The 27,984-nt window shown below is 42.3% G+C and overlaps 1 protein-coding gene across 1 annotated transcript in view; it reads right to left on the minus strand.

Moving 5' to 3' along the window:
* The window catches only part of itpr1b (inositol 1,4,5-trisphosphate receptor, type 1b), a gene marked incomplete at its 5' end in the record, with an annotated part of 76,031 nt that extends 51,570 nt beyond the window's left edge, over positions 1–24,461 (minus strand). Inside the window, 27 exons of the mRNA XM_079157133.1 lie at positions 58–195; positions 333–404; positions 503–670; positions 799–964; positions 1,078–1,132; positions 1,383–1,494; positions 1,585–1,771; positions 2,733–2,917; positions 3,005–3,146; positions 3,227–3,478; positions 3,597–3,788; positions 3,874–3,993; positions 4,629–4,801; positions 4,893–5,051; positions 5,151–5,292; positions 5,397–5,557; positions 5,645–5,744; positions 8,784–8,938; positions 9,840–9,944; positions 10,190–10,336; positions 10,578–10,661; positions 10,771–10,869; positions 12,054–12,212; positions 12,937–13,023; positions 13,205–13,320; positions 20,480–20,550; positions 24,370–24,461. Coding sequence (XP_079013259.1) covers positions 58–195; positions 333–404; positions 503–670; positions 799–964; positions 1,078–1,132; positions 1,383–1,494; positions 1,585–1,771; positions 2,733–2,917; positions 3,005–3,146; positions 3,227–3,478; positions 3,597–3,788; positions 3,874–3,993; positions 4,629–4,801; positions 4,893–5,051; positions 5,151–5,292; positions 5,397–5,557; positions 5,645–5,744; positions 8,784–8,938; positions 9,840–9,944; positions 10,190–10,336; positions 10,578–10,661; positions 10,771–10,869; positions 12,054–12,212; positions 12,937–13,023; positions 13,205–13,320; positions 20,480–20,550; positions 24,370–24,461 — 3,639 coding nt within the window. The remainder of the gene's footprint in view (positions 1–57; positions 196–332; positions 405–502; positions 671–798; positions 965–1,077; positions 1,133–1,382; positions 1,495–1,584; positions 1,772–2,732; positions 2,918–3,004; positions 3,147–3,226; positions 3,479–3,596; positions 3,789–3,873; positions 3,994–4,628; positions 4,802–4,892; positions 5,052–5,150; positions 5,293–5,396; positions 5,558–5,644; positions 5,745–8,783; positions 8,939–9,839; positions 9,945–10,189; positions 10,337–10,577; positions 10,662–10,770; positions 10,870–12,053; positions 12,213–12,936; positions 13,024–13,204; positions 13,321–20,479; positions 20,551–24,369) is intronic.
* Between the last annotated feature and the right edge of the window lie 3,523 nt (positions 24,462–27,984).

Consider the following 27,984-nt stretch of genomic DNA (forward strand, 5'->3'; position numbering starts at 1 on the left):
GCTTTAAATATTCCTAATTATTCTGCAGCGATACAATATTCATTTGCAGTGTTGCACCTTCTCATAGGGGATCTGCAGGAGCTCCAGCACTACACTGTGAGCTCCCATGTTCCTCAGCAGTCTCTGCTGCTGTTTCCTACTCTTCTTCCCGGAGCTCCCCTCCTGGACACACAGCCTACTGAGACGCAGAAGAATCTGAAAACACACACACACAAACACACAGACACACAGACACACACACACACACACACACACACAGCAGGAGGATTTTAATTGCAGGCTACAAATCACAAACATGAAAATACCTGATTATATTTTACAAATGGGCATACCTCTTTTACAACCCTGTAGTTGTAACTGCTGGTGCTTTCTGAATTCTTCTTATCTGAACCAGGTGAGTCTCCCTGTTAAACAAGCAATAAGGAGAAGATGTCCATTAAGTTTTATAGCATAAGTCTGATATAATCTATATTTAGGCAAATTAGTTTTTATGTTCTCCTACCTTGTTTTTGTTGTCAGACTCTGAAGGTCCATCTCCGTCCATGCCATCTTCCCCTTGCCTCTTATAAACCCACAGTTCAGACTTCTCTACAATGGAACGCAGCTGGTCCAAATCTGACTTGATCTGCTTGTAGTTGTCCACATCCTGACTGGTCACCAGCAGCTGGACCTACATTTAGGTGAAGAGAGGTGAGGTTTAGATATGCATCCCCTTAAAGTTAATTCTTGGAAATCCCTACATTTGTAAATGTTGCACTTTTGAATTGTCACATATTAAAAGATAATGTTGAGGCCTACTTGTTTGAAGGCCATTAGGACCTCCTGCCTCTGGCTGAAGTGTCTGAAGAGCAGGTGAAGCGCTCCAGACACCAGAGGAGGGTAATCGTGCATGGTCAGGTGCAGCAGGACCCTTAGGAATGTACGACCACCGTGGTCATCCAGGTCTAGCGGAGTGTTCTCCTCACTACAAAGTCATTGGGGCAGAAATTACATCAACTTCCTCTTGCTTCATCTTAAAAGCAAGATCTTGCTTTTATCTCAAAATAGCTCAAGAAAGAACAGCAAGCTCCGGATTACCTTCCTCCAAAAATCCCCTCTGCCTGCTCTTCAATGTTCTCAAAGTCAAAATTTCCTGGAGTTATTAAAATAAAACAATCAAAGAGTCAATATTTCAAAGAAACCGATTTCAATATTTGTATGAGGCAAAATGGTAAATAACAATAAAATGAACTTGTCATAGCAGGAAAAGCAAAGGTTAAACTACGTTTAAATACGATGGCTCTGCTCCATTAAGTGTCCCAGTAAGCCAGCATGCACAATACCATGTCTGCTATAAAAAACTAAATCCATTAAATGAAGGGGCATCATTCCTTTCATCTGACCTGGGGCGTTGTTGGCAGCGTTGTCCACTTGTGGGTTGTTCTCATCAAACTCTCGTTTGAAAATACAAAGCAGGCAGGAGATCCTGTAGTCCAGCCGCACATTCAAAATGAACTGAGGAAAAATATTTATATAAAAGTCATGATACAAATTAAAAACAAAGTGTTTGCTGACAAGGAAGAACCGGTTCTCCTGATGTCCCACCTGCAGAATCTCAATGACTTTGAGCTTGGTGTCCATGACCATGATGTCCTCTCTCTCCGGTTCGATCTGTGTTTTAGCCACATCTCCCTCCGGCTGATGAGTGGGTGTGGTGGGCAGCAAGCCGCCTCCTCGCAGCACCACCTGGGTCATCAACTCCCCGACTCCGTGAATGGACTTCATCACATTGCTGCCAGCTACAGTACATGCAGAAACATTCAAATCCACACACACATTATGAATATTTGTGTGGATTGGATAGGAGACACACCGTGAATTAACAGTTGAACAGATTAATAATATGTAGGATGGTTTAAAAAGCCACTTTTAAAATATATATTAAAAAAATAAAAAAATCCTGCCTTACAAAACATTACTTTAACCCATAGTTAACAACATATCAATCATATTCTTTAATATAATACATATTTAGCTGTGATCTTTAAAGTGATAGTTCAGACTTTTTGAAGTGGGTTTGTGTGAGTACTTGTACATAGTCAGTGTAGATGGTAGAGTACCAGCATTGAAGTTAAGCAATGTACTGCATTGTTTTGGCAGCAGCAAAAAGCATTTGAGCCAACAAAAAATGTACACTGTATTTATAATACTTTCACCGCTTTACCTTGCCATCCGGACAGCCCTTTCTGACTGGGATCTGAAGCCGTTAGATCCATCTTTGCTCTCTTCATAGCCGCAAGACTTTATCAACAAAAACAGTACTTTAACCTTACAGAACCGGGACGTTGCTGAACTTCTGCTGCCTCGCCCGGTTAGTTCGTTTGTGTGACTTTGGTCAATTACTGTTTTTGTCAAAAAAGGAGTCTGGTGGCTTTGAAGAAGGCATAGATAACCGCTTTAATTCCCCGTCAGAAAGGGCTGTCTGATGGCCGGGACTCCTATCTAAGTAATACAATGACCATGGATAAGTACCTCACATACCACACTTCAAAACACCCAAACTATCCCTTTAAATTACTCGCAGGTACTGTATGCGAAAATGAGAAGTTGATCAGAATTCAACTGAATAAATCGGTGCTTGAATAATGTGTTTGACACTAAGAGAAAGGGAACTAACAGCTACAATTACAATATTGACTCTCTTTGTGTGGTGATACAACATAAAACCTTCTTCATTGATCAACATGAAGTACACAGTTAAGCCTAAAGGAGCTGGAGGTTTACCTTTGTTTTCCTCTCCCTTCTCTATCTTGTTAATGGGGTAGATGGTGTTTACGTGGACACAGTCTAAAATGTTCAGCAAGATCTTCGTCAGTCGAAGCAGGTCGCTGAAGTTGTAGAAACCAAAGTATATGAGGTTCCTTGCCAGGTTCACTACCTATGGACAAGAAAGTTTAGAACCATGATTTACAGCTGAATTAAACCAATGTGACATCTCATCTGTTCACCCACAAAGAGGCAGTACCTCAAAGGTGAGCTTGTTTTTCTCCTTGTCAGTGAAGGGAATGTTCTGTGACACCACCTCTCTTAGGTAGTTCTCCACAAAATCCATTGTGAGGCAGAACCGCTCTTTGATCTCATCTCTGGTGGTTCCATCGTTGTCATAGCTGGATAATTAGAGGAGAAATGAGCAACGGGACGTCTTTGGAATGGTAAATTAAAAAGAATATTCAAGGGATGAACTCACTCATCGATGGCAATCTGAGAGGGAATCTCAGACCAAAGACGGGCATATTTGACGGGTGTGACCTGCTCCTGGGGGTCACGGTCCACATGCATGTGCAGCATCAGGCGGCAGAAGGACGCCCGCAAGTCAAAGGGCAGGTCCTCATCCGACATACAGCGCAGGATCAGATCCACATCCAGCTGACCAGAGATCTTGTTGATGGCCAGGTACTGACGGTCCAGACACATCCGGGCAAAGAGGTTCAGCTGGCACCTGTGAGGCAATATTTTACGAGGTTCTTAATTATTAGCGTCGTCTTTTTTGTCATATTCTATATCCGTTAAATAAAATAGTATACGTTTTCATACGTGTATAATGAAAGAAATCTCACCTATAGTAGCTGACCACCTCCTGGTCCTCCTTCTGGCCCTCCTTTGCATCCTGAGCCAACTCCCTGACGCTCTTACTCCGGATCTCCTTACAGTTGTCTTTCCAGAAGAGCCAGACCTCCTCTTCATCCTCCGGCTCCAATGGACTCTCTCCATTTGTCGTTGTCTCAATTTCAAACCTCGACAGGACCAGTCTGGTGAAAGGCATAACTGTCATTTCTAAAAGCTCATTTCAGTTTTGCAAAAAAATCAAATAACAAATAAAAATGAGAGGCTAACTTGGTTTCGATGAGGATGTCAGCATTGGTAGGGTCCAGTACTGAGTTGCAGATGAGCTCCTGAGTCACAGGGATGGACTTCTGCATGGACACGCAGAGATCTGAGAGGTAGTCCAGAAACCTGGGGACAGGATACAATAAGTTACATTCTTCGTAGGCACTGGGGGATTTAAGTATGGAAGCCCATGTCCGCCAATCTGATGTAAAAAAAGATCCCGCAAGTCATTATAATGACACACTTTCTCGAAACAATGACTTCATTGTTGCAATACCAAGTCATTATTTTGAGATATTAAGTCATTACTTTGAGGTAATATAATTATTTTGAGATACTAAGCAGAAATGGGCTTCCACCTTTAAGAGATATGCATGGTCAATTGAGATTATATTACAGATGTGTGTTAGGAAGTACAGGAAATACTAATGCCTTTTTTTTTTCTCACATTTTCAGTTTTATAATATTTCATACTGTGAGGCCGTCCTTTGTCCAGACTTCTGGATCGGCCTGATTCAGAAATCTCTAACAGAACTTGACAGGACTTTTAACACAACACAAGCACACACTAACTGTCAGCAAATTACTCGCTGTGCCAAGGTCACGCACAAGCAGTTCCACTCATACTCCCCGGCACACATTTGAATACATTTACATAGATTTACATTCCTCAGAAGCCGCTATACGAACACATCTGACCAAAATTGGCCACAGACAGTTTCTGATACCAGCCAGGGCCCGTCCCTTCCTGTGCGCCTCACCTCGGCTCCCGGTTCTTCCTCACTAGGGTCACGAATGTGTCTATCTCAGCAGCAGTGATGTGTTTCTCCAGCAGCTTGCGGTTGTTGTGGAGCAGAGCCGTTATTGTGTCTTCTGCCAGCACATCGTATCCTATCTGCTTCTGCATGAAGCGGAATTGTTTGGCTATGTATTCCTGTGGCGGCAAGGAAAAGAGGGGATGATTACTGCCAAGATAAGGCCGGAGCATATAAGGGGGTGTGAGTGGAGTTGTTGAGTCCACCTGCCTGGTTCTTCCTGTAATCCTGCTGGGAATGCCGCAACACCCTGTAGCACAGCCTGCAGATATGTCGGAACGGAGCGTGGCGCTGGTCTCCAAGCTCCTCCAGTCGCAGCATGGGACCATCGCCGCTGTCTGTGAACGGGGCTTGGAGAAGTTTGAAAATCTGAAATGGAAACAGAGAATTTGAATACCCAGAAATGTAGTTAATCATACATTCTAAAGAAAATTAGTGCAGTTACAGTCTTTGAGGTTTAAGGCCAACCTGCTTCAGGATATTCTGCTCTCTCATGAGTTTCTGTCTTTCTCTGTTGGGTTTGTTCACCATGATCTCCAAAACATCCTGCCCACTGTTGGGGATGTCCACCACAAAGAAAACTAGATCCTCCAGGAGCTTGGTCACAAACCTGAAGAGTGTACATAAAAAGGTGTACAAGTCAAACACAAACGGTAAAACTTTACAGACCAAAGTTAAATATTTACGGATATACACATAGTAACACTGCTGTACCTTCTTTCATTTTGTGTAATGGTGCCCTTTTCAAGCTTGCCAGCGATGGACGCCAACACTTTACTCGCGTCGTTGGCAAAGTCTAAATCACGCACTTCTGCTGGCGGCACTGGTACGATGGCAAAGGCTTCCTTGTCCTCTTTTACTCCCGATGTTCCAATCTGGAAAATTTCTGATGTTTTTAGTAAATCCGTTCAGGAAACCTCAGCCGTGCTGTGCGTTTTCACCTCCGCATGACAACTACTCACCCGTAACATAACAGGTTTCTCCTCCTCTTTGTCGATGGGGTTGTTGGTGCTGTGAACCCACGTGTTGGTGCACAAGTGTCTTAGCCTGACATAGGAGCTCCTACAACAGAGCGACAGAGGAAATTGTCTGAGACGATGACCAGGATGGACCAGAATCTACGTAGTTCTTTAGTGAGAACACTAGTTTCTTAGTTGTTCTTATCAGAGCATTGTTTTAGCACCATTTACACCTGTGTTTGCGTGATTCTAGTCAGAACACAATTTAAGGAGGTTAAACAGGCTCATGAAGAAGGGTACCTCCATTGTAGGGTTGATATTGAGTTTTTTCAGGGGAACCTCAGGGAATGAAAGTGAGAAAATATTAGGTTCTACCTAATTAGCTTTCAAAATAAGAGCATATAGAATAGCCTAAAGGTGTGGGATTTGGTTAAAGAGATACAATACTTTTGGGAAATGTTACTGTTTTTCCCAGATTCCCCAGAGTCAGAAACTAATAAACACCTTAGGACAGACCTTTTTTTCACATATTTGGTGTATTCTGAATTATGTCAAACAGCAATATTAGGCTATTTTGGCTCAATTATTGAGCAGCTATGGGATCAAATAACGTAATCATGATCCCATAAGCATGCTGGGCAAAACTAAGCAAGCGGGTAGCAAGGAGGCGTCTCTTTCCGAGCTTCCGAGGGAAGGAACACAGAAAACCCCCAGTTTTGGGTCCAGGTCCACTAAACCAGCTGCTGGTCGTCAAACACCAATGTCTACGTATCTGTCTCTCAAAGGTCAGCAGCTACAAGTCTTGACAGGATTGATTGTATTTATGGAGTAAAACAAAGACATGCAGCTGGGACGAAGAATGACGATCGTCTCCACTTGGTTTAAACAGCGTCACGAGGAACGGACTTGATTTGCTCTATTTTTGACACAATTAACTAGAACATGATGACTACCCCCATAAACATTCATGAATGAGACCGAATATTTTGACACAGTCCAACACTCCACCACCATTTTCTAAGGTCTCATAAACGATGACAGTAAGATTGAACATCAACACCTCTTAGCTGGTGGCAATAAAGTCAGAAGGATATAATCACCAAGACAGGATTGCTTTCACGTTGCATTAAGACAGGTGCACCTAATAAAGTGGCAAGTGTACATTGGTATACGAGTTCCTATCCTTGCTACTCAGAAGTAACACGGTATGTAAACAGACTTCCGTGGTAGGGAAGAGGCTGCTTACGAAGGCTTCCTCAGCCAAGTGTGTGGCATTACAGATTAGCCAGTATTGACCTGTACAGTATCATCTCCCCTCCATTAAGCACTAAACCTTTACACGTAGTAAAGTCTGAGCCAGCTACGTCATTCATACCTGCTGCACGTGTGGAAGAGCAGGTGTGTGTGTGCGTGTGTGTGTGCGTGTGTGTGCGTGTGTGGGAAGCTTGTTAGCCCTTCAGGACAGACAGCAGACAGTAGCCGTATTCTTGGCAGGCATTACGTTAACACCTACTGAAGCTAACAGGCTTACAGTTTGATTAGCCCCCAGGCTAAAAGGTCGGAATGGGCGGAGCACGGAGTCGCAGCCTGCGGCACGCAGGCACGCACCTGACTATGTGACTGTGGTGGCGAGCCTCCAATTTTATCCAATGAGCGGTGACGGGTACAAGTGTACCATTGTGATGTCAACAAGAATAAAAAAAAGGAACAGACAGAGGGTTTTGTTTTAACATTGTCAAATATATAACTCAGTAGAACTCATTTGGATACTAGCCCAGGAATAAAGAGCAGGTTTCCGATTAAACGTTTATCTGCCTGATGATGTGCGAAGACATGCCCAGTCTTTACACAACGTCTAGTTTGTGGTTTCAGCTCAGACACGTAGCAAACGGCCTTACACGGTACTGTCCATGCCTACTCTCAACCCGATTACAATGGTTTCCTGTTCCACGGCGAGCTGGGGACTTTCCTTGCCCTCCTCAGCTGGTATCACAACATCCAAAAGGGTGACCAGTACAGTGACATTCTCTCTCTCTCTCTCTCTCTCTCTCTCTCTCTCTCTCTCTCTCTCTCTCTCTCTCTCTCTCTCTCTCTCCCTCTCTCTCTCTCTCTCTCTCTCTCTCTCTCTCTCTCTCTCTCTCTCTCTCTCTCTCTCTCTCTCTCTCTCTCTCTCTCTCTCTCTCTCTCTCTCTCTCTCTCTCTCTCTCTCTCTCTCTCACACACACACACACACACACACACAAACAAAGGTGTGAAAACACAAGCCCACAGACTTTCCACTTCAGTGGCATTACATCTTAAGAAAAAATAAGTAATACTAATCTGACTATACACTGGGCAAAGTCTACATAAAAGCCAAAAAATATACACAATAAAGACACACAAAGGTAATACACTTTTGATCCCTGTAATAAAAAATAAAAAATGGCCACTAACATTGTCTTTTACTGGCATCTGTGATTCAACCAAACAAGTATTGGGCAACAATCTCTGCCATGTCAAGTCAATGAATAACCAGAAAAAAAACAGAGTTGGTAACTCAGACAAAACAGACCAAACATAACAAAGAGTCCTTGTTCGTAGTTGCAAAAGCAAACAAACTCTCATCGCCTCGGAAACTGCCTTCTTAGGAAGTCTCCAAATTCCCCTTCAGCTTCACACGAGTCAAATCATGACTACATCCACTCTGATTTGTTGTAGTCTTGACATCACTGTGGTCTCGTGGCGTTGACATTATTTGTCATTCCACCCATTTCCCTCCCATATGTTCCAACATCCCTGATGGTATTTTTTCCACTGAAGGGCAGAAACATGGTTTCCCTTGAGAGCTTCTCTGACATTGTCTCTGTATTGAGTATCACTTCCAGTGCATGTTTGCACACTGGTGCGGGTATTAAAACAGCCTTGAGCAATACTTTATACAGCAATACAAACACAATTTACATAAACAAACCAAATGTTTTTTTTTCATTCTGTTGATGTAGGTAGAGCGAGTGGTATCATGTTTGTATCCTCAGATGTCCTTCAGTCGTGTTCTACCACTGTGATATTTGAATGTACATTTTAAAAGGAATGTACCCCCCCCCCCCCCCCCCCCAGTAGAAGTTCTACTTGGCGTGGGGGGGTGTACTCTGTATTATACCTGGGCACCATGGAGTCTCCGCCTCTCAGAGTGGTGGGGTCCAGCTCAAAGATGGAGGAGATGTCCATGCCGTCGGGAACCGGCACCAAAGTGTACATGATCTTCTCCAGTGGAGCTCGCAGACGACCTCGTAAGGCTTCGTTATCCACATCCAGCTAGAGCGAGAAACCACGCAGTGAGAGAGAGAACGAGAGAGAGACAGGGAGAGAGACAGAGACAGAGGGCAAAGCACTGGATACAAACTGCAGTGATGTTTACACGGATATAAAGCCGATCCTGAACCACTATGAGGCAAAGGAGGGTGCATGTTTTCACTTTAAGCTACTAGTCGCCACTGAAGCCGATTCCTCACTCTTGAGTGAAGGAGATGAAAACCAGTGAGCTACACTTCAGTCATCACTGCAGACTGTTGGGCCTTGCTGGCACGTCGTTGAGAATTACAGGTGAACACATCATCCCTGTTTAGGTTCAGAGTGGTTTGTACAACACTGCCACCTAATGGTGATTTTCACATGAGACATACATCAGCTGAGAGATGATGCCTTAGTGACACCCAGTGGGGATCTACTGCCACTAAAAAGGCACACGCATCCCAGATGAGAAGAGCTTTTGATGATCGAGGATGCCGAGAGAGAAGCTGGATGGCAGAAGACAGCGCGTGCAGACATGACAATTACTTCTTTTTTTTTGCGCTAGGTTGCAGCAGCCAAGTAAAGATTTCGTGACAGTACCTGGAAATTAAAGGGTGTAAAGTCCACCACCTGGAGCAGAGAGCAAAGATCCAGCGCAGAATTAAAACGGGTTCAATCAATAGAAGTGAGGCAACCAGCGTGACGTTGCTAAGCACTCGGGAGGAAAAGAGAACGAGTCTTACCGAGGACCGCTGCTCAGCGCTCTCCTCCTCAAATTCTGCGTTCACCTGGGAAACACACTCAGGCGTCAGTCATTTCACATTGTGGTCTCTGCAGCATTTCATTTACCTGTCTTAACACCACATGGCTCAGTTAATAGTATGCATGGGTACAGAGATAAAAAGGTAAAGAAGCTGACACTCACCTCACCCATCTCAGCAGCCAAATAACACCCAGTGGCCAAGTGTTTAAACCTGAACAGGCTGTTCCAGTAGCCTGCACCCCCCCTACATGGGTCATGGTGGACCACCTGGCAACGGCAAAAGAAAGAATTAATAAGTCTTGTGTCAAATTCCTACAATGCTGCATTATTAGTGCCATCTTGTTTCTACTAACTTACTAACACAAACAACTCTATGTTTTGTTACATTCTGTTATGTAAGGGAAGGGTGCTTTTAAAAAAGTAGGCATTTAAGTTACCTAGTTAATAAAAGGACAATGACAGACACCAAAGAGTGAAGTGGCTTTTTATCCAGGAGAAGATGTTGTGCTAACCTCTACTTCCCACAGTGCTTTGCTGCTGGTGGCAGAAGTGGCAGACTGCCGGCCGGTAGTTCGAAGGAAAACGTACTGCTTTTTCCTGTGGTCGTCACAAGTGAGGAACTTCTCTTGCTCTGCATGGAACAAGCGGACGACATCACCCTGCCATTACAAAAAAAAGACACACACACACACAAAGTGTGTAAAGGATTAAAAAGTAAAAATGTTTTATTGCTGTTTATATTCTCTTGCAGATGATTGATTTTTAAATTCATCTAGAAAACCGTGTGTTCAATGTTTATTTTATTTTTTTACAATGTTTCATGTGTTCTAATGTGTAGGCTTTGAAGATGCATTTCAAAAAAGGTACTTTTAATGTCACACAAACACCAGAGGTACCTACCCCTTTGAGTATTGTTTCCTTGTTGTCACTCCATTTCATGAACAGAACAACTTTCCAACTTGTGTTGCAATTAACAGAATTAACCTGCCAGGCAGAGGAGAGGAGCGTGTGAACGTCGTATTATACATATAATAATGGCTTTTAAGCTGGAGTTTCCTTTTCCACTTTAATGAAGCAGTTGTGTCTTATTGACCTCATTGCATCCTGGGTTGTCAACCAGCTGGTGGCTGCTGGCATGCAGAGGCTGACCCGCATTCACAGGGTTAAGAACCACTTTATCTCCAATCACCACCTGCAGGAGCAGAAAAACAAAGAAAACAGAACACAGAGCATTTTCAGTTTAGATGCTTTCGACAAAATCAAGAGGAATCACCTCCCGTTACTCAGAAACAAGACGGGATACCGTGGTGCAGTAAGGACTAGAAAGCAAGTGACAATTAACGTCCTTAAATACAGACTCGGTCTCTAAAAGTGCAAAAGAAAATCTTTAAAGAAGATTAAAAACCTGCTGCTCTGAGGGCCACTGTGTGCGACTGAGCACTCCATTTCATTTCCAAACCAAAAGTATGTCACGTCCCAAGATATCAGCCATCATTCTTCAATTCCTTTTTCTTCACAAGGTGAACATAACGCGCGCACCAACGGGGAGATCGTGCACGCCTCCAGATAAGCACCAGGGGGAGTCGTGGACCACATTGTGAGTGAAATGAGGGGGTCATGGTGAGAATCATTGAGGTGCAGCCCTGACACTGAGCATCACTCAATAAGCACAGTAAGCATCGATACAAAATAAGTTTTGTTCTGACTGCAATCATCACTAACTTATTGTCCTTTGAGTGTGCACGCTTTATGAGAAACTCTAGAAAGAAATCCACAGAAATAATAAAAATATTACCGTTTGAGAGAGGGTTTTATCTAAACTCTTGTTTCAGTCCAGTGACCTCATTGGTCAACGTGCACGTGAGGCAGTTATAACCAATGGCAAAAGAAAGTGCACATTTGAACTTCAAACAGAAACCATTACAGAGCATGTTAGCGTCTCTCTCTCCATTTACCATGACCAAGCCACTGGCCTCAAAACTGGAGCTGGCCCCTGCACATTGGCTGCCCTTGTAATTAAAAAGGTTAAGATGGTCAAATGCAGAAGATGCATTTCCCCGAGGGGATTAATAAATTGCGACTTAGTTGGCAAAATAGCCATTTTAACCCTTTCAAATTCCATAAGCCACTAGCAGAAACTGTGTCAATGTGGCGCTATGTCGACAGCACCATATCTTACATCGTGGCCTGACCTGGTGCTCGGATTGGGCTAATTTTCCTCCATCTTTAATTCATTCTGTCAAATAAAAACACGCTTCATGCGAGCTCATGCGACTTCTGTTTTTCTCAAACCCGGTGAACAGCCTTATTAAAATACCTCCTTAATTTCCCCTAATGATCATAATTAACTGGCATCCCACACCCCGCTCTACCCACGCTGTCTCCCAGGGATCGCAGCTTGTAGAAGGGCTGGATGTAGAACCAGGAGCCCTCGTTTCCCGCCGAGTCCAGAGTCACTCTCATGGCGTTCTTCTCCAACAGCGCAGGTAGTCGCTTGTTCACCGTCAGGTATTTATTGCTTTTCAAGTGCAGCAGCTGTTGGCAACATAAGAAAACAGCATTAAGACACAAAGCTACTATCTAAAACATAAAGCAGAGAGATAGAAAGATGTCAGTCTGACACAACTGGTGCCAAGGGAACACTGAAAATATGAGTCTCTGGAACGGTTTGGTTTCTACATTTCTTACTACTTGAAATCTCTTATCCTTAAATGCTTCTCATGACCTCTGTTGGTTCACCAATTTAAACAGTTCCCACCCTGTCAAAAATAATCTACTACCGACCGGAATCATATAAGCTCTGTGTAGTTTTTGGGCCCACGGCAGACTTAGCTAAAAGCCCAACTTAATCCTACAGCGTGATGTAGTGTGTTAGAACCGGTGAGGCCTCGATGCAAAGTGCCAACCGAACCTCTCTGTGTTAGCTAGTTGAATAACCAGGAACCGATTAGTGGTCATTATTACTAGAACTGGGACATCCCACACTGTACAGAATGTACCGTCTCGTGTGTGTCACTGGGCAGGAATGCATGACCATTCTTGGTTTCGGATGAGCTCATAGCTGTGTGCTAACCACTCCCGTGCAACGAGCGAAGCCCGATAAGACATTACAACTGACAACATTGTAGCGCGCCTTTGTGCTGCAGCAACTATTTAAAACTCCTCTCTATAGGCAGTATTACCGGGCACACATTGTCATATCCAGTTGCTGCAGAGCTGTTTAACCAAAGCGCCTTATCTCGCAGGTTCCTGAACACACCTGAATGACATTTCCATACTGGATGACTGATCCCAGCAGCTTGCGGTTTTCAGACTCGTTCTGCTTCTTCTCCAGGTCAGCGGCATGCTAGAACACAGAGCAGGGAAGACGGGGGAAACGGACGGCGGTCACTACTATTTCTGGAAGGAGTGATGCCGCATATGCATTTCACACGAATACAAGGGGCTGTAGCTTTGTGTCACTAATACACTAATACATTCTTTTCACCATGACGAAAAAGTCGAACTAAGGTGAAGAGGACACTTACGTGAAGTTTAGTGAGGAGGAGTGTGTCAGTGGTGCTGTTGCCGCCAGGCTTTGCCGCCTTCCAGAACTGTTTCTGTGCGGAGTATCTGTTCATAGGGCACAGTTTGAAAAGGCAGTCTACGGGAAAGAAGACAGGAAGAGAGAGGTCAAGAGTCAAACGTCATCCTTTAGTGTTAGTTCTTCTTCACTAAATAGCAGACTGCCTGACCTCATCGTAAAAAAAATTTTAAAAAGAGACAACGGCAGCATTTTGGGGAATTGGTCCACTGGTAAAATTAGTAAATGTATCTTTACAGTACTTTAGCGGTCCACATTAACACTTTGGCATCCACTATATCTATCTGTAACAGCAGGCCACACTGAACAATTTAAAGTATGTGTGATTCAGTTTGCGATAAAAAGCAGTACATCCTGCACAAACTCAAACAAGAAGATTAGATAAGGTGGAATCAGTCAGACCCCATTTACTCTTTAGAATAGTACAAATATTTGACTCATTACTATCTGGACAAACGGTACTGGGTCATATTCTCCCAGGTTTCGACAAGATTTACTTCAAATCTATATTACAGGTAGGAATTATAACAATTTTGTCCCTCTAGACTGGTCCGCCAGTCTTGACAACTAATGTTCATGCTTCCATGAACTGTGCTGTGGAGATTAAGTCCATGTGTCCATGACTTCCTCATGGGCACTACCAAACAAAAATGTCCACCTCTACACAAGAAATATCAAAATCTAATGGAGATATTGCACTGACATTTACTGAGCATTTTCATGCTCCCGACAGGATGAACCATTTAAATTTGGGGCCCTATGTGGTCTCTCCTCTTGTGCTTCCTTCTGACTAAAAACAGTGTGAAACACATCGTTCTACTCGACCCTATGATGTAAAAATTGGCAATGAAATGGTGCAGATCTGGTGATGTGGCCGTCAAAGGGCATCAGGGATGGACTACCTGCTGGGCAGAGCAGCCGTCTGCTCTTTGGGGGGCCAAGAAGCTGGACTGTCAAAGGGCAAATATTTGGACCACCTAGCAGCTTCTTTCCATTGAGGCCAATGAGGGGCCATTCATGCTGCAAATGAACTCCGTTTGTACCATCTGGCAATTTTTTGCATTGGGTTAAAATTATCAATTTCTTAATGTTTATTTTTCCTTATCAATGATTTAAATTGAGCGATAATAGAAGATAAGATAGCAACATCTCTGATGAAGTTTGATGAACCAAAACTTTTGAGGCTTAAGCAGGACAGCTGCTGGGTCACCTAATTATCACCGTCAATGCTTTCAGACAGAAACTAGTCTTTACATAAAACTAGTTTACTTGCTCGGCTGCCCAACAATAATATACTGTTTGAAACAAACGGTGTCAGAAAGACTTGAATTTTGCTAATTTGTCCTCGTTGCGTAGCTCTGCATCCTCTGTTCAAACTGGAAGAAAACACTTTATTGAAAAGACAGAACTACTAGAAATCCCAACACAGAATATGAAAATGTTAAAACGGTTTCATTATTAGTAGACGGTCTGTTCAAGCACATACAGTATAGCTTTATGTTAACTGGTACAGGGGAGCCGATGAGTAAAAATAGCCACTGTGGCTGCTTCCGTTCGAAATGCGGCCAACACAAGTGTCTCCAGTGGTTAGCCGTCATGGACCATGAGGTGGAGGACAGGCAGAGAGGAGGCCAAGGACCAATGTAGGAAACGGGGCGCTTATGGCGCAAAGAAGAAAATAAACTGGGACGTATGTGAAAAATGTAGTTCTGTCGACTGCGTTAATTTCATTTTACATTGTAGAAGGTTGCAAATATAACTTATACAAAACACTTTACAAGGAAGTACACTGCCCTCTGCTTACGATCCCAGAATATATTGTATTGCATTTTCAAAAATCCTATTTATTTCTGGTGACATATAAAGATGCAGCGTGTGACATTCTCTGCTGCTTTTGTTTCAAGCATTCCTTGAATGAACTCCTGCAAAACTGATCTGCCAAATTTCCTCAACAAGGAATTGCAGAGATTAAACTCACATATTCTGAAACCAAAAGAAATGATTCAGTCTGTTGTCCGCTCATTTTGGTTTTAATCTATGACAAATCTCATCAGATCATTTTATTGACTTTTTTTATGTACATTTAGTGTAGCTCAAACACCTAATAAATGAAGGGTTGCTTCACAAAGAGAAATGATGTATGTATGTGGTGGTATCTAGCCATGACACTCGTTTTGGTTTTATTTGTCCACATTTTGAGAGATCCGTCTGTGAGCTTTCTGCCACCAGGCTAAAACAACACAGCTTTGAAAAACTCTGCAACAATATCTTAGTAACTCTAGACAGTAGGGATGCCGATCGTTATCGTGCAGGAGCTGCACGTGTGGTCGCTCAGGCGTGCGAAACGCCACGAAAACAAAACAAAACATGCCGGTGTGCAACACTAGTCAACACAGGCTAAATAACGGAGCTAACCGCTAAGAGAAGTTGCATTGAGTTACATTATGATTCCTTAATAATCTCTTTGAAGGAGATGTTTTCACAGCAATATTAAATAGATAGGCCTACTAACAGAGGGAATTATGACCTGTACTCGATGATAGTTCTGATGAATGTTTTCATTTAAACTACTTTATACTTTAAACTACTTTATACCAAAGAAAATAGTCCATATCTTGTGTTTTACTTTTAATGCTAATTTGAGTATTGTTTGAATCAACAGTTTCCATCCTTTTGCACAAAACTAGCAAAACACTCAGCAAAGGTCCCAAAATACAGTGCCAACAGTCTGAAACACACACAACATGCATCACAGAGCAACGCTGAAAATGTAAATCCTCGGCTAACACGGTACCTCTATGATATTTATCAGTTTCTGGATGAGTTGAACACTGCAAAGTAATATTACTACAAACAAAGTGATGATTTGGAGCACACAGAGATCTCCTGCATGTTCAGTCTCACTTGATCTCTCAGAGCTTTGTGTGCAGCCATAAAAAAGGGAAACAACGTAGTCGACATGCAATCAACCTGTATTTCTCACACACACACACACACACACACACACACACACACACACACACACACACACACACACACACACACACACACACACACGGTGTAATATGCTACAGCTCCCTGCGATACACACTTCCTCGCTTAAGTGTGCTATTAATAACCAACAAGGGTGCACTTTGCTTCTGTTATAAGAGGTGCGATTGCAACCAGTTCAGACATTTCCTCACATCTGTTTAATTCTACATTTCTAAATGCGCCATAATAACGTGAAAACTATGCTATTAAATAAAACTGCTTTTTATAATAAGAATAATTATTAAAAGCAATAATAATAGAAACAGTGCAATATGTGGCGCCATGCATTTTTTATTATTTGGAGTTTCATATCTGACAGGTTCTACTTTTGCTTTTGCATGGCGATGGGTTACTCTGCTTTGAATATGATTTGAATAGCTCAGTTAGAAACGGACAAGTGAAGTTGTTTCATTGCCTTCCCAAACAGGAGAAGCATAATCTATCTACTGTTCATCCGATCTATAGAACTGGTCCTGGTGCGTCGGCCTCTGTATGCACAGAGCCAGTGCAGCTGGCAGCAGAGAACAGTGAGTAATAGTTTGCATTTGTACCTGGCGTGCATCAATCGTACAGTAGTAGAGAATACATGATATGGAAATCCAGGGCATTAATTAGCAACTAGCATCTGGAACCTAAGTCAAGAAAAAGTGGATTTACGGGAAGGGGGCCTCTATTGTTTGGTACCTTTAATGCTGATCAGTGCTGTTCTGTCGCTGGTAAAGTCAGTCAGCTGTTCCTCACAGAGGTTCAATAGGTTAAATCAGCTGTGCTTGAAAACTGGCACACAAGTGCATCAGTCAAAAACATTTTTGTATTAATCATCTTGGATGTCTAGAGGGGAATAGTCTTTAAAATCCCAATAAGCAGTGCAAAGAAATATAAATTACACAAGGTGTAAGATATCAAAGTCAATTTCTTAAAAATAAATTAAATTCAGATTTCACAATCATTGGGCCTTACGTCATTCATTTTTCTTAGTATTGAATCCATATCTCAATTTCAGCATAAACATTTCATCAGACAGAGAAAATAGAATCACTCAGATCAATCAGATAAAAAGATCAGGATTTGACTTACAGCTAAAAGGTTCAGACCAGGAGGGCATGTATTGTATGTGTATTAAAGAACAATCTGCTGTTGTTGGTTTTTAATTTTAATTCACTAAGTGGACATGAAAATTACACTCTTCCATGAAACCTAACATGGCCCCTGTTTCCAGTAGAGTGTGCTTTAAATTAACATTTCTTTTGCCCTCGATTTAATTTGTTGGCTTACTAAAGAAAAAACAATTTGACTGAACAAAGAAACGCTTCTCATTTTAGGTAATGAAATCACCCCAAGATTGTTGAAAATAATGTTTACAGCTGTGTCGCTCATGCCCTGATCAAGTGTTGTCTTCTGGTCTAGCAGCCACGCGAGCGTTGCCTCAGTTCTAAGAAAAATCCATGCTTCTGATGAACGGCCATACGCCGCACCTGCTGTGACCCGACGAGCAGCGCAGTGACTGGAACCGCAAAATCACATGAAGAAGTCACACACTGACACACTGTCACAACAGACCAATCAACACAGCAGCTGCTCTGATAAACAACCAATTCCAGATGTGCATGGAGCGACCAGCGATGTACTGCGATGCGCTACAGTTCAGTGGTTTGTGTTGAGCCTGTACTTTGAGGTAGTGTTGTACTAGACAATATTGAAACGTGCATTCATTAAAATACCCAAGAATGTGCTGTGATCCAATAAAAACACTAGAAACACACTAAATATAGCATCGACAATTACCACAAAGGTTGCATTGTATTCCATCACTCCTGCTATCTTCCTCCTTCCCCTCTGTTAACACAGTGTCCGTTTGTACAGTACATCATCCATCACTACATGTCTGTCTTGAAAGCTGCATTAATGTTACCCGCTGATGTTTATCTTTGACTGCTGGTTCCCAAACCTGAAGGGCGGGACCCCCTCAAGGGGTCGCAATATGGGACAAAAGAAGGAAAAACATTTCTGACTCATAAGTAGTTCATTTTCTCTCAAATATTAGCATTTGTTCTTCATATATAAAAGAGTTTTACCTTTTGGGGTTTGGATTAATCTCCAAATGAAGACAACTAAGAACTCGTTCAACAACTAGTCACAGCTCGAGACTTTACAAGGGGTCTTGAGTGGTCCCTGTGTAGAACCGGTTCCTTGAAAGCTGGAAATACATTGTACAATTTAAGACCGCTTTCTGAACCGATTCTGGAGCAGCAAGACTTATTTTAGAGTCGGACCGATTTTCCACTTCGTAGGCCGTCGATTGCCTTGCAGCGTACAGAGGAGATTTCTGAAAATAACAACCATAGATCACAATAACTAAATAAAAGATTACCTAAAGAATTGTTGACGGTTTACTTTCACTCTGGGATGGTTGACATTAGACCCTACCTGTGATTTCTACCCCTTCAGAGGCAGTTATATTGACTTTTTAGGAAAAACTAATATGGTCTCAATCTCTCGTTCCAAGTCATCTTCAATACAGTCTGTAGATTACGGTTCCATTTAGAGTCAAATAGAAACAGAGTATACTTTGGGGCACGGCAACCTTATGATGAAGTCCTCATCAATTGCAATGCACATCCCTCCTCAGCTCCACCCTCTCGTCCAAATGTTGACCATTTTTTATGACCAGCTATCACACGAGTAGGTCACCAAGCCCCAAAAAGCCATTCTTCTAATCAGTCCATACTAAATACAATACATGCTTATCGTGGAGTTCGATAGTTTAAAGAAGAGCTGAAGCAACTCAACAACCGAACTGCACCTGGTTTTTGTATTTTTAGCCACGTAGCTGCTAGCTGATCTGTGCAAATGTTCACGCCGTCAGGTTCGAGCCTGTTATTAGATGTTAAGATGTAATGGCAGGTTGCCGTCATGGACCTGATGCTTAACTCTGAATCGCCTGGCACTCTGCCTGAAACTACAAACAAAAGCACAACATGTGGTGGATACCAGGCTGTTACTTGTTAGAATCCTCCGAGACGAGACAAACTCAATCTACAAATATCTTCGGTTCACTGTGGGCCATAATCTAAAACTGGACAGTAAACACATTAGCAATGTTTCACAATTGCATTGCAATACAGGGTAGCAATGATAATTTATGTTTTTATTTGTTATTACAGACTTATTCTGACGGACCCATTTAAATAGAATTTATATATACAGAGTTTAGAGCAATTTCTCAAGAAGGGACTACGTGGAGTTTTGAAACATATCCCACTGATATTTACCATCTATGTAAAAGGACTTCTCTTCTAAATCACTCTCTTTTTTTGGCCTTTTCAAGTGTTGAATGTTACATGACATCAAATTATGTTCAAATGTATCTATGGATCTATGTTTCGGTAAAATACACACAAAATACAAAGTCTTTGTATGTAGAATCCTCTTCTCTGTTATACTCCCTCATAGACGACACCCAAGAAAGCATAAATGATGATATATTTAATAAACTTCTGCAGTGGACACAAAAGATCGATTGAATTCAGTCAGTTTGGACGCAGCACTGTTCCGACTAAATGGAAATGAATTTGGCAGTTGTGTCATTTCACTCTCAACTAATTAACCAAAGTCGTCCTTTGGAAACCGGCCAAAACTAGAAATGTATTTGCTCGGAAGTGGCAGCCAATGTCAAACACTTAGTGGCTTGTACATTAGCTACACCCGTCGTCACCTGATCCTCCGTTTCTCTAGTGATTGATGACGGAGACAGAATTGTGTCCATCCATCCATCCTGTCGGATGTGTGCCAAATGTTCTCTGAGGCCCCTTCTTCCCACGTGATCTACAGTCAAACCCTTTTTCAAACATGCTTACGAAAAGATAATTTGCAAATATAACCATAACCATCTCCACATGGTTTCAGGAACACAACAGTGAAAGGTATAGCTTAGTGCAGCTCTAACAGCACCAGAAACCAATATATAAGGAGATAATTATAACATAATATACACTCCTGCAACACAAATGTCCCAAACCACTTAACAGATAATCCAAAAACGGTTGGGAATCATATAGCAGACACTTGACAAAATAAAAATACTGTTTAATATAACACACTTCCTGCCAAGTGTATGACTGCCAAAAAATACTGACTTCATTAAAATATCATTAAGTGAGAAGCTTAAGTGATTCTAAGGCCTTACCTCTGAATTTCTTGGGGGGGTTGTTGAGGTCGCCCGTGTCTGGTTGCACCACACAGCGGTCATCCACAAGCCTGGAACACAGCCATCATTGAGATGAGTCAATCACATGCAACTTTAACACACACACTTACAGTGTAAGTAAGGTATTGAGCTTCTATCACGTTAATCTCAAGTCATTTTGTTCACAACAATGTGTCAAATTAAAAGTCAGATACATGGACATACACTAGTACAATAACTATGGACCCATACATCATACACCATGGTCACAGAGCACATGTTATAGCAGGACAATCACAGGTGTATGTGACTTTAATGGCTGCATTCCATGTAATTAGGTCAGTTCCAGGGTCCTGGCATTCACCCTTGCTTACTAGGAAAACTAAATGGAACAAAGCTATTATTAACAGTATTACTAACACCTGCGCTTTTCCTGCCAAGTCAGGTCAAAATGTCAGCTGTTAAAAAGTCCAATTGAACGTAGAAGCTGCCTGATTTAATGAGGAATGTCAACTCATTCTTAGCACATGAATAGCAGGATTAAGACATATCAGATTGGAGACATTGGGAAGTTTGCATGTTCACTATTTAAAAAGGGAACATGTAAGCCGTTTGTGCCTTTAAATGAAAGTGTTGCTCCTCATTGTGAAAGAGGAGCGCTGCAGACCTGCTTCAGGATCCCAAAGATGAACTGGAAAAGACTTCCAAGACCAGCAAGGCAATCTAGGGCTATTTGTGTCAGTGTAATTTTCTGATTGAATGCTCTGCCTCTCAAGAAGAGACCCGCCAACGAGCCACTGCAGCACAGTATGAAGAAGACGGTTTTGATGAGTTAAGTGTGTTTTACGATGAAGCCTGTCTTAGTTCAGTGTAAAGACAAACTTGAATACAAAAAGGTGTACAGTTGTATTTTTCTGTTTAGGTGTAAGACTATTTCCTTCATTGACATTTTGTGTGTTTATTTTGTTTATCAGACGAAGCGGACTCGCCGCTCGCGGGCAATGCATCCTGTTACATGTAGGCGCAGCCGGCACAGCAGGAGAGATCAGCTTTCTTGGTCAATATATCAGGCATTAGAGAATATATTTATTTTATATAACTTCCGTGGACTACATTCACCATGAGCACTGATTGGACATTCCCTCTAAGAGTTTGGAAATAACTCTCCAAGACATGAGTTCAAAGTGTTAAACTAAACTGTCAACATCTCTGCAACCCAATGAAAGAGTGGCAACCACCGTATGAAAACTAAGGCTTTCTGTCGCTTTAAATAAACAGAGCAGGATTAACAGGTTCCCTCTGCATTTCTTCCAGGAATTAATATCTTAAAGATTATGAAAGGAAGCATGCATGATGTAAATCAAGGACCGAGAGGATGAGCATAAAGATTTCTGGCCTGGCACTTTACCGGTTAGGGGTGTAAGAAAATATTGACTATTTCCTTGCTTACAGTATCGCAATATATCGTTGTTGTTTTTTTAATCGTGACCCCTCTATCGTGATACGTATCGTATCGCCAGTACACAGCACTAGTACCAATCACAGCGCTACCTCATCATAATCTACCTTAGCACCATTGTTCCACCTAATCTTTCACATAATCTACTAAATATGTTGGTAAAACATGTTTTTTTTATGATAGCTCCATCATACATCATCTAGGGAACCCCCATTGGAATATTAGCGGATAGTAGAGCAGCACATGTAATAATATTCCGTAGGAGGCTGTAGTCAGTCCAGTCAGTTGCATCTTTTTATAGATCATGCGGTATACACTCTGCACTGCAGGAGCACTGAAGATGAAGGAAGAAAGCACATGGTGTGAGAGCTTCCTCTGTAGGAATGAGGAGCCTTGATCGATTGGCCGAGGTCCAAAGAGAACATGAGTGTAAAGGCTCATCTGTATCCAAGGTCAAGAAGAAGAGACCTCCCGTTGCATTCTGGGATACGGCATCGCGGCCGTGTCCCATCTCCTCAGCATCAAGAGGACGTTGGGTGCCATCCTCTCTGAGCCAGCAGTGGTCCAAGTGGCTGCGGCCATCTCTCAGGGGTCACATTCGTTCTGCTGACAGCTCAAGAAACACCTAATACAACGAGGCTATTTATAGCCGCGTCCTCTAAGCTCTTCTCTTTAACGGCGAGCGCTCACAGCAGCGGTGTGTGGGGTGGAAGGGGGGGGGGGGGGGGGGGGGGGGCTGGGTGATTACTAGGCATAACAACGCTTGATGGGAAATTTGACAAACGAGCTCTGTCATGGTTGCATTCATCAAAGCATGCTCGCACATTTGTTGCCATGGCAGATGACGCATAACGCCGGGCCGTGAGAGAGAGAGAGAGAGCGTGGTTTCAGAGAGCTGACGAGGAGGAGGAGGAGGGCTATACGCGGCCTGCGGTGAGAAGGCAAGTGGAAGAGTGACATGGCAAGAGGAGGAAGATTGTAGAGCGACAACACAAAAGGCTGTGATCATTTTCACCTCGGGAGAAGAAACACAAACGAAGGAAGGAAGAAGAGAGGAAAGAGACGGAGCCCAACGTGTCAGATATGCTGTCAGATAGTCTAGTCTGATCTCTCTCTCTCTCTCTCTCCTCTATTGTCTTCTTTCACCTTTCTGTTTATACTGCGACTTTTAATAGCATGTCAAGATTTGCTCAATTTGCTCATAATGAGATGTGCGCTTAACTCGTTGGCTACAATTAGGGAGGAGGGAAGAAGTCAAGCACCAAAGTAAATGGTGCTCAGCATGTAGCAAGAAGAGAGTAGACTCTGAGGAAGTAAAACAAGGAGAGCAACGACTTGAGCAGGATCCACCACTTCTCAAATAAGATAACCGTGTTCTTAAGACATCTACATAGTTTTCTGCTCTGTGTTCATAGATGAGACAAAACCATCAGATTAAGGGAAAACAGACATTTTACTACATTCAACCCTATTCCTATTTATTAGCGGATCGCAACTGCAAGAAGTACATATACGTGGGACTCATTAACTTTAAAGTTGAAGAATCAAGGTTCATCTGGTTCAGCTGTAAAAGCTTCCATTTCTTCTTCTATGGCACAGAAGTAGTGAAGTTATTTTCTACTTCTGTGTCAAACATCTGACCCCATCCCACGTGGGATTACAAAACAAGACATACGTATATGGAGCCGTCATCTGTGTTAAATGTGAGCTTCTTACACAAGACAGGGCCAAGAATGTTATTTTTAAATGAATGGGACAAATTACAGCAGTGCAAATTGTCTCGGCCTTTCATTTAAATTTTTTTTTTTTATTTATATTAATGCAATCTGTACAGCATACGACATCCTCTGTCGCAGGACCATCGCATTAGAACAGGAAAAACTAAACTAACAAAAAACACTTTAACAGGGAGAAAAAACAACAGAGGAGGAATCAATCTCCCATGGACAGAAGTGAAATATATAAAACACATTTAATGCATATGATATGAATTATTCATATGCATTAAATGTGTCATTATTGTTTATGCGATTCAAAATAAGCTTGAGGCTAGAGAGGGCTCAGTCCAGATACATGTTGAGCAGGTGGCTCTGTGTTTAAAGGCAATCCTTCATTTCCCGCTCTAGTTGAACTATTAGTAAAACTTCCCTTTGTTTCACTGAAATCAGATAATTTATTATTCACCATAAACTGTAGAGGAACAAACAGGTCACTCTTCTGTTGACAGTAACTGCCACCAACCAAAGAGGGGCATTAAATCCATCCATTATACTCCCCGATCACCTCAATAACAGCAATCACATGTAACTGTGTTTATTTTGTAGCCTGTTCCGTTTGATCGTTGTGTATTCTGCACAGACGGCAATATATTCCAGCTCACCTGGAATCCTGCAACAGGGAGGTAGAGAAACACAAAACCAGGCAGACTCACCCTAAAGTGCTGATAAATCCATTGGTGGAGCCCTCGGCATACAGGGAACAAACGTCCCCAATATGGAGGAAACTGGACATCTTGTCCGACATGGCTCCTCAGGGTTGATGACACCTGAAAAAGATGGACACCAAAAGGTCTTTAGAGCGGTCGAACCAGTGATAACTAAAATAATCCATCACTCAAAAAATACTAATGCGTCTTGCAGCTCCATGTTGCTGCACACATAGGTTGTGAATCGCTGATTAAGTTGAATAGAATTTGTAAACAGCATCTGTTATGATCATCTCGGGGATCCATCGTTACTTTTATGACACAGACTTTGCTTCTGTTAGAGTTTGTGATCGATCCAAAGTGGTTTTTGTTTTGCCATCCTCAGAGCACCACCTACTGTAAGATCATGAGTGACAATTTGCAAGAAGAGAAATAACATTCAAATCATATCATTAGACATAAGCTATAAAGCTAATCTTTGTTCTTCTATGGATGTGGCCTGTGTATTAAATTAGTATGCGATCGGTCCTTTTAAAGCATAGCCTACATTTATAAGACAAATGCCATGACACAGTGGTAGAGGCGATACACTGCTCAGCGTTACAGCTTTTTCAATTTGGACACATTTGTGTAAAACACAATGCATAGAATTCTTAGGACTGAAACAATGAAAAAACACCTGGCACGAAAACTAAGCTTAAGTTTGTCTGTGCTAATGTTAGCTGTGTGGCACCAATCTTAAATGTAGGTCACCTTTCTTCAGTCTGTGTCCAGGTAGAGAGAATATAAACATGTGCAAAAGAATGAAAGTTAAGGGGGCAATGTGTTTTTCTTTTCTTTCTCGGTTGACAATGATAAAAAAAAAACACAAACACTCAACTTAACCTTAATTTTAGCTTGAAATTGTGCATAAACGTTCAGTGTGCAACATTGTAACAACTAACTAACACGTCTTGCGAGGAGGAATGCACAAAATATGACATATGTCATTGCATAGACGTCTATTTTTAAATTATATCGATTGGTCCGCGTGAAGTTGAAGGTCATATTTACCCAGATTGAGGTGTCCCACAACACTGCGACACACAGCAGTGTATTTGTGTTCAATTAGAGCTCATTGCCACGACATTGTAAAGTGATGTGAACGTCTTGTGACACACTTTAACTGGTTTTTATGAGATGCCAAATGGGACACACACACACACACACACACACACACACAGAGAGAGACACACACTTCAGCTAAGCTAAACTAAATGTCAAGGCGCCTCACTTTTCAACGCACAGAGCTGCAGCAAAACAACAGCAACAAATGAGCGCGTGGGCTACTTCCTTGACAAGGGATGCTCACAGCTTCAGATGACAAAATGAACAACGCTCGAGCTGGAAACCTACAGACGGATGAGGACTTTTACCTGGCAGAAACGAAAGGAGGCGTCAGCGATAGAGAGCGAGAGAGAGAGAGACGCGTGAAGAAGTGGGTCAGCACAGGATAATTTCCACAGCGCTATCCTCGGTTAAGTCCATGGTGGTGAAACTCCAGGTACAAGAGCAGGCTGAGCGGCGTTATCTCTGACAGCTGAATGCGTCCTCGGCAACAATCCGCTTCTTACCTCCTCCACATGTCACTGTGGAAACGCCCCCTTTCGTTACTATTTATATTGCAGCAACAGAGCTCTCTGGGTAATGTGGTTCTTTGTAGGAATAGGTAAACCGCTTTCACACGCAGCGCTCGTATCTGATACTCCAACTTGATAGAACCAAGCTTGTTTTATTTTATCATTCACAACCTATTTTGGAGATATGAGATTTACTGGTGGCCTTATTCAATTACATTTAATTAAATAGCCTACTTTATCCCCAGCAGAGCACACATCTCATTAAAACACAAAATTATACAATATAAATTAAGTTTTTCTCAGGTGACTAACTAGTATAATGAAAAAAATAATAATAGTAATAACCAGTAATAAGTAATAACCATAGTGGTGTACTGACTTTGACAACTATGGCTTGCCACGAAATTATGTACAGATATTCATGCTCCCCAGAGGATGAGTCCCACTGTCTCAGGTGCTACCCTAACGTTGGTTCCATTGATTCTGTGAAACATCTCTACATCTCCTAGATTGATTGACTGAGGTGATCTTTCCCCTTAGTGCCATCATCAGTTCAAAGTTTCCATTGGTCTAATACTTTGGTTCATGGCCAAATACATGCACAATTGAAATTAGTATCACACCATGTTGTGGTAAACACACAAACTAAGATGTTAACATCATCTCTGCGAAACATCACGTCAACATGTCATTGTGACCATGTTAGCCTGCGTAAGCATACATCAAAGCACCACTGTGCCTGAGTTCAGAGCATTTAGTGTGGCTGTCAGCAATAGGATAACTCCCTGGTCCGTTAGATTGTGAACATCATGTCTACCACCAGCTCCTTGAGGCGCGTCACATGTTGTGGACTGTAGTGAACATGTCTCTGACTGATCAAATCCATGTGACTGAAGGGTTTTGGGGTTAATGTCTGCATTACTTCGCGAATATAATGTCAAAAACAGAAGCACACATACTGCCGTTACAAAGAAGGGCTCATGCTGTGCGTGTCAAAGTGTGAAAGGATGTGAGATAAAGACATCGGTCGTGTGAGCAGCGTCCTGTCACAAACACTGACTCGACCAACGGCGGTCAGATTTGCAGGTTTGTGACGAGGACAGGCCTGTTTGTTTAGTTGAGTCCATGTTTGTGTGTTTACTGATTCTTTTCTTTTTATACCATACCATACTGTTAAAGATGGTTTTGCTGACGGACCACCATGGTTTCCAAGTTTGTAACATAAGCTTTGGAAACCTCAACCTCACAACTTTGAGTGATCTGGTTTATTTGCAGTTGACCCATCTAAATCCCACGGGGACATTTTCAGCGACTAGAATTGGAACACACTGGTGCGCTGAACTATTCTGAATTATCATTGTGCGATACTGAACTCATGAATAATTCACCATGTGCATTAAATGACCGCCCTCACAGTAATCCCGTAGTAATTATTCTGCAAACAAGGGAAGAGGCTCACCTCCAGTTTCTCCACGAAAGCCTGCACACACACAACGCTTGCATTTGCAAATGTGTAAAAGCTTAATTATTCCTAATCATTCCTAATTGCAACCTGAATGAGAGGGAGAGAGAGAGAGAGAGAGGGGGGGGGGGGGGGATCAGGAAGAGAGAGAGCACTTTCATCCCTAAAATGGGCTCAGTGGCATTAACCAAACCCATTGATGAGCTGTTCATTTGGTTTCTTAGCTACAGAATCTAGAGGGACGATAAGAGGGGAGTAAGTGGGGCTACACAAGTTAGCATTACCATAAAAGTGCTTCTCCTCTTTTTCCACATGCACATCTGCTTCTCATCGGGCACAGAGAGGTCTTTGAGATGTAAATGGATGCAGATTGCTATGTTGTAGTCTGACCCCCCCCCCCCCCCAAAAAAAGAAAAAACACTTTAATGTGCTGCATTCCCGGCGTTGACTTAAAGCCCCGGCTCTGATATGATGGAAAAAAAAGATGTATTATTCATGCGAGTCTCTGTACTGCCAGCCTCTCAAGGGTGCAATCTGTGA

The sequence above is a fragment of the Pholis gunnellus genome (assembly GCF_910591455.1).
Source record: "Pholis gunnellus genome assembly, chromosome: 3".
Taxonomy (NCBI): domain Eukaryota; kingdom Metazoa; phylum Chordata; class Actinopteri; order Perciformes; family Pholidae; genus Pholis; species Pholis gunnellus.